At 35.9% G+C, this 7,777-nt stretch overlaps 1 protein-coding gene across 9 annotated transcripts in view; it reads left to right on the plus strand.

Annotated features, from left to right (window-relative positions):
- The window catches only part of LOC143145153 (angiogenic factor with G patch and FHA domains 1), a 51,771-nt gene extending 49,041 nt beyond the window's left edge, over nucleotides 1-2,730 (plus strand). For 7 of the 9 annotated variants that reach the window (XM_076308233.1, XM_076308227.1, XM_076308234.1 and 4 more), the window contains exon 9: nucleotides 719-1,853. In XM_076308233.1, coding sequence (XP_076164348.1) covers nucleotides 719-868 — 150 coding nt within the window. In that variant the 3' untranslated portion in view covers nucleotides 869-1,853. Of the gene's footprint in view, nucleotides 1-718; nucleotides 1,854-2,658 lie in introns of those variants that run through there. The other 2 variants (XR_012991621.1, XR_012991620.1) reach the window with 2 other exon arrangements.
- The last annotated feature ends 5,047 nt before the right edge of the window (nucleotides 2,731-7,777 follow it).

The following is a 7,777-nucleotide window of genomic DNA, read 5'->3' on the forward strand; positions in this document are numbered from 1 at the left end:
TTGAACAAAGATGACAATTGTTTCCGGACATTTATTCTTCCATAGATTTTCTAACCGATATCGACATGAATCAAACGATTGTATCAACTATTCACATATGAAATTTATTAATCTTCATCAACTTTTTCCCTTTACACTTTCTCATACGACGAAGAACGTATATTTAAATTCTTCTTCCTATTTTCTTCCACCTTGTCCTGTTTATTACGATCGAGCAAACAAACGAACACCAAAACTTGAATCTCTTTCCAAATAAAAAAAAAAAAAGAATCTTTTATATTTCTTTTCTTCTTTCACGTGTATTTTCATGACTCGTTTCTTTTTCTTTTTGTTTTTTTTTTTTAGATCGCTGTTTATTTTTTTCGCTACGTTTACCAAACATGGACCGAAACGTTCGAAAAGATATATTTCTATTCGAACCGATGTCTCTTTCGGACTAATTACTATCCCTTCTTGGATCCGTACTTAACCAGCGATTTATTATCGTATTATTGAACAGGAAAGCTGTTTATACAAAGGGAATGAAAACGTTCGAAAATATATTTCTATTCGAACCGATGTCTCTTTCGGACTGATTACAATCCGTTCTTGGATCCGTACTTAACCAACGATTTATTATCGTATTATTGAACAGGAAAGGTGTTTATACAAAGGGAACGGGAAACGCAAATTGATAAAGGACACGTTCGTCTCACGTTTGTTTGTGCTTCGATTACAGATACCGATGACGAACAATCCCAACAAAACCGGTCTCGGAGCAACGAGCGAATTCCCTACGATCGAACTAGATTCTACAACGGAAAAGAAGCAGGCGTTGTGGCGAAAGACTCAGCAACGTTATAAAGAAATAACCGACCATGCGCAATAATTACACCGTGAACGTTCACCGAGAAAAACCACCCGCGCTTTTTTCGCCGCTTGTCACGGTAAGCGAAGACAATTACGTTTTCTCGTACGAATCTCGTTTTGCACCACGATACGAAAAACGTACACCACGGTGAGTAGAAATCGGTCCACGATCGTTTTCGTACAGTTCACAGCAATAGCGATGCCATTTACCGCAATTGGTCAAAGTTAGTACAAAGTGATACGAGATCGATATTAGTAAAACACGAGGTAGATTCGTGTGAACTAGATTCGTACACGTGTTAATTATATCGTTTACATTGTATTGTACATTCGCTTGTGGCTTTCTTCGGACACGTGTTGTTCATATTTTTACAATAAATGTTCCATATTACTTGTATAGTGTACAAATTGTTATATTTTACTTCGATGAATACAGATTTAACGAACGCAATGAGAATTTATACGAGAACTGTAGTTCTTCGTTTGTCCTCGCTATTGTGCTCGAAAATGAGCCCCTTGGGAGTGAGAGTGATTTAAATCGTTATTGTTTGATTTGAGTTTCAGAAGGTAAGAAACGATCACACGAAGGTGACTAAATTTTTCAATTTTTTCCGGCTTCTCTCCCATTGAGCTGTTTATAAATTTTCACTAAAATATGCGATACCGGTATAGAAATATTCGCGAGGCTATGATAATGTGTGAAACAATACTTTAGGTATAAATACGACTGCTTTATTCGTTCCTTCGATGAAACATTACGCAATTGGGATTTCATAGTCTAACGAGGAAACTATTATTGTGAGAACTATTATAATAATTCTTAACTCTCGTAACGAGCTGTGAAATTACATGTACAGGAAATGCTGTACGACCTCAATGCACGTTTCCTTAAAAGCGATAAACAGAGGATCCCATTATTGTAAATTTATATTTAAAATATATATATATATATATATAATTATGTATACTATTATACATAAATTTATATTTATGTAATAAGTAAGTTAAAACATTAAAATCTTTAAATATTATTTTACGAAGCTTTAATTCTCTACTGTTAGACACACGAAAGGCTAAGTTAATGTATTTGTTTATACATATGAGTTTGAGTTTATTCTTAGAGAATTATTAAATAAATTAAAGTGATCTTCAGAAAATGTCGATTATTGAAAATTTGACTAGATGAAACTATAGATTAGATTAATTTTTAAAAGTTTGGAGTTATGTATCAATGAGAAAGAAGATTATTAATTTGTAATCACATAAATAAATATGTAATGATTCTAATCTGATAACATTGGTCATAAGAATTTTGTTGTAACGTCTAATAGTATTTGAGAAAATAGTTTGTAATTAAAATTATAAAATGAAGTAATTTTTACAATGATAAATTGTTACGCAAAGAATTATTAGTTAAACTTTCCAGAGTCGACATTAGTTGTAGTCATACGATGGTGGTCAATATTGCTACAAATCAAATTTTAAAAACAATTTTTTTTTTTAAGTATTCTGCATATGGTGTTCCATTTGGATCGTTATGATGTGCGATCGATACTGTTTTATTAGTTGGAAAAAATTAATTTGTATAATTTTACTTTCACGCCAACAATTCCAAGAGCGTTTCATCCTGATTGATGATCATGTATTAAGGCGTCTGCGCAAGTTTAATTTCTGTTTGATAATTGAGTCATTGATATACTTATATCAGATCAGTTGCTATAAATATTATTTTCGTGGTTGAATAAAAATATAGCTTTGATCAAAAGGGACAATGCAAAGCGAATAATGCTAAATGAATAATGTTTTTAGAAAGCATGTTGCAGGCACGTCGATCCAGCAGAATGTCCAACGAGGAAGTAATGAAAGGATTTGCAGGTTTATAGTTTAAAAAATATGAAATACATATTTTTTTGGAAATTGAAAAGGGTGAAATCACCCTCTGAAGTATTCACTCTAATCCTGTCTTGAAAAGTATTGGAGTTACAGGAAAGTTCTTCCAACAAATTTTGTATAGTTTCTAAAGGAAAATAACATAGTTTACACATCAGTAAAATATTTAATCCTTGTGTGAAAATAATGATTCAGACTTTTGGACTCTATCATTAATCAAACCAACCCCAATTCCCTATTTTCAATGACCCTTAAATCACTAAAATGCCACAATCAAGATTAATTTTTTTTTACTACAATATATCCAACAAAATTTGAAAAATTATTACCTTTTTTGTTACATACAGTACGTACAAAAAATATAATATATAAATAGAAATGCAAGAGATTAATAAGAAAATAACAAAAATAACTATTGCCACCTTTATCCTTACCATTCTTCAACCATAAAATACTTTTAATTCTATATAATTAAAAACACAATGAAAAATTGCGACAAATTACACGAAAATGATCAATAGTTACTTTTCGACTATTTTCTCAATTATTTCACTTTAACAATACCGTGTTACTTTCCATTAAAAACCAAAATGAATTTATTAAAAAAATTCTCCTATATCTCCGACAAGTTTTCAGAGAGAATTAGAGGGGTGAATTTTTGGAGGGTAGCTTTACATTTGAAACTCGATTTTCCTCGGCCAAAAAAAAAAAAAAGAAAAAAAAAGGAACACGTTCCCTCTACTTCTGGTTACTTTGTAAACCCGCAAAGTTTCATCAAAATCGGTGTCGAACACTTCACGGATGTTCCTTAGCGAGTGTCTCGTCTGGAAGGCCTAAACCGTTCGTAGCTGTCGTTCCGGTCGAAGTGGCCTGGAAATCACGAGAAATGTCGTGGCTCCCCGGCGCCGTAAAAATAATGAAGATCGAGCAACGCTGGAAGTAGTTTATTATGAAAACCGCACGATGTGCCGAAGGAGTTAAGGGCTTGGCCTAAACTTACGGCTCGCTTCGTACACTTGGCGAGGTCTTTGCACCGTGAAGTTTGCTTTATAAATATCGCTGGTGCACCGGAGTGTCTAGAGAAACGAACCGTGTCTTGGATGAAACGAACGGGTCTAGCTCCTTGCTTCAATTGCAACGTACTCGTCCTCGTTTTCGATGATTTTCTAACTGTCCAGACTCTTGTGCGAGGAAACACGGAAGAGCTGCTCGAGACAATTAAGGTTTTAAGCATCGCGTTTATACAGAATTTGGGAGACGATTAATTATCAAGGACGAGTAACATAAATATTTCTTACGTATTTCACGTAACGATATTTTTGTCGAATATTAAATGTACGCAAGCAGTGTACTTGAGCTGTTGAGTTATTCGAGTGTTTTGGTGAACGATAGAGTCGTTTGAGGGTGTTGTCAACTAATTGTGCGAGTTTGTATAAAATATTTTTTTAAATTGTCTTTCTTTTGTATGGTAGGTGTATTTGACCCTTAGATGTAATCTAAGGACCTAGTAGACTCCTACTGAAATATCATGTACTTTTTAATTAAATTATGTAAAAATGAATACACTGCTTTACGAGGTAAATATAAGGAAATCGGTATTTATTCATAATGTAAAAAAAAAAAATGAATTGGAAGGAAACGTTTGAAGGGTTAAGGAAGAAGATTCTTTTATTATTGATGCTCAGATCAGTTTTCACTATTGAACGATTATAATAAATGAAGTCATGGAGTAGTTATACGATATGAACATAATAATCGTAAAAATTATAGTAGTAAACGTAGAAATGAACAAAGAAGATTTTATCAATAAAAATTGCTCCTGATGTCAATGATGAAAAAATTGTCATTCTTAAATAAACGTGCCATTGACAATGAATCGAAAGAACGAGCTTCTAGTTTAATTTTTCCATTATAAAGTTTCGTAACATTTCAATTACAGACACTTTATGGAAGAATGCAAAATGGAGTCTGGATCAATCGACTGCTTCTTTTTTCAGTCTGTGTAAGGAAAGTAAAAAAAGTAATCTTGGAAATCACGAGTTGGTGTTTCCTTTGTTAAACTTGAACTCTTCAGGGTTGTCTTTAATCCTAGAACTTTGATCAGAACGGTCGAAAACTATTTAAATTCCATCAGAGTTACGAATACAAAATGAATGACCATTGATACTCACTTGTTGGGTGATCAACCTTTTGTTACTATCAGTCAAAGTATCGAGCAGTCGAAATTCTCACCTTTTTAAAACACATTACTGATCACAGTATGCTTCCCAATGTAAAATCCTAATTTGTGTCAAATCCAAATCCCTTTTCGTAAATTGAGCAAGGATAACACTTTTCACTTTTCGAACAGGGTTATCCTTGCCCAACTTACCCTGCATACCCAAAAATCTTCACCTCTCTTCATCGGTTCGAATTCTTCGAATTCCTCGAATTCTCAGATCTCTGTTGCGAACGTGCTATATTTAGGAGTCACGACTGAAACATATTTCAGCATTGTGTTCGAGTTCGACAGTCACCGAGCCTGTAACAACCTCACAGTCAGGTAGTTAAAATTTGATAGCTGCTATCTCTCCTGTTCTCTCGACTTTATGTGCATCGGGGACGAGAGAATAATACAGATAACCGTGACGACGACTCTCTGACAACACCAAAGACAACGCTGTACATTATTGCGAAATAAACGGTCCACGAGTTTCTTGCCCGGATTCCAACATAGTCGTCTACATATTGTCAAAGTTGTAATCTCTTCTTGCAAGACACGTGCAAAGGTTCGTTTAGACACTGTACAGGAAACCTACCTCGGTGAGAATGTCTCCAGGTTAATTTTTCCTGCAATCAAGACTACAATTCTCTCAGCACTTGGAACCAAATCATCCAGGTCAGAATTCTTGGTTCTCGATATTCTGTGGTACATTTTATAGACCTTCTGGACACTAACTCCAGATCACCATGTCTCGTTTCATATCCTAACTCAGACCTAAACCAAACCTATCTCGACGAGAATGTCTCCATCCATAAAGTCCTTACTGTTAGGAGCCAGGTTAATTTTTTCTGCAATCAAGACTACAATTCTCTGAGCACTTGGAACCAAATCATCCAGGTCAGAGTTCTTCGTTCTCGATATTCCGTGGTACATTTTATAGACCTTCTGGACACTAACTATAGATCACCATGTCTCGTTTCATATACTAACTCAGATCTAAACCAAACCTATCTCGACGAGAATGTCTCCATCCCTAAACTCCTGTTTAGGAGTCTCCTAACCTGTTAGGAGCTAGGTTAATTTTTCCTGCAATCAGGACTACAATTCTCTCAGCACTTGGAACCAAATCGTCCAGGTCAGAGTTCTTCGTTCTCGATATTCCGTGGTACATTTTATAGACCTTCTGGACACTAACTCCAGATCACCATGTCTCGTTTCATATATTAACTCAGACCTAAACCAAACCTATCTCCACGAGAATGTCACCATCCCTAAAGTCCTTGTTGTTAGGATTCACGTTAATTTTTCTTGCAATCAAGACTACAATTCTCTCAGCACTTGGAACCAAATCATCCAGGTCAGAGTTCTTCGTTCTCGATATTCCGTGGTACATTTTATAGACCTTCTGGACCCTAACTCCAGATCAGCGTGTCTCGTTTCATATCCTCCGCTTGGTTGGGTTCTCGAACCCGGGTCTCCCCGATACGCGAGCAAGAAAACAGAACGTCCGTGCATCTGGAAAAGCAAGTTCGCAATTAGAGGCGAAGAGTTTCTCGGAAATAAAGCGATCCTCGCCAGCCAGTAAAATATACCCGTCATACGTTCTCGGGTAATCTCAGCGCGGAGACGACGCTCCAGGTCTGTCTGTCTTGCATAAGACACTTTCATGCGCTCGATAAATTCTCTCCTAGTCCTACCGGCCGATCCTCCGTACCGATAACGGGACAGGACGTTCCCGTGTCCCTGTGAAAACTGTTTGTCAGAGCCGGAGATACCGACGAAACTGACCGGGTTCGATGATTAAAGCGGCCAATCCATTTCTTTGCTTGTCACCGCCGTGTTTCCTGCCACGTGTCCTCGTGTTTTACGACGCTCGTGCTCGCGGTTAAGCCTGTTTACGAGCGCCGCTGTGAAAACGGCGGCCATACGTCGGCGCATTCATTAATTTCAACCCGGCGACGACCGTCGCGCGAGCAACGCGCAATTAAGAGCAACTTCGCGACAGCTGATCAAAGCTTGGTATCGGGCTCGCATCTTCGCGGGTAAATACCCCGGGAAGAAGTTTACTGGATGTTTAGGAGAACCTCTGGCCCGTGGGTGAAGGAACTGATCGTTCGATTGGGCTTGTGTTGGGGCTGACTGACGTTGGTGTTCGAACGTTGCGTGTAGTGTTGGGGAAAATGGGTGGGTTTGAACTGCAGTGATTGGTATAGGTACGAATTTTGTCATTTTCAATGGTACACTATATTACAATGTTCAATTATATACTGTATTGTAATTTTGAATTCTACACCATACTGTCATTTTCAATCCTACACTATATTGAAATGTTCAATTTTATATTATATTGTGATTTTTAATCCTGTACTATATTGTAATTTTCAATTTTGCACTATATTGCAATGTTCAATTCTATACTATATTGTGATTTTTTACTCTATACTATATTGCAATTTTCAATTCTGCACTGTATTGCAATTTTCAATTCTATACTGTATTGTAATTTTCAGTTCTACACCATACTGTCTTTTCCAATCCTGTACTATATTGCAATGTTCAATTCTATACCATATTGTAATTTTCAATTCTACACCATACTGTCATTTGCAATCCTATACTATATTGCAATGTTCAATTCTATATCATATTCTAATTTTCAATCTTATACTATAGTGTAATTTTCAATTCTATACCATACTGTCATTTTTAATCCTATACTATATTGCAATGTTCAATTCTATACTGTATTGTAATTTTCAATCCTATACTGTATTGTAACTGTCAATTCTATACTATATTGGAATGTTCACTTCTATATTGTAATTTTCAATTCTA

This window comes from Ptiloglossa arizonensis, chromosome 4, assembly GCF_051014685.1.
Source record: "Ptiloglossa arizonensis isolate GNS036 chromosome 4, iyPtiAriz1_principal, whole genome shotgun sequence".
NCBI classification, from domain to species: Eukaryota; Metazoa; Arthropoda; class Insecta; order Hymenoptera; family Colletidae; genus Ptiloglossa; species Ptiloglossa arizonensis.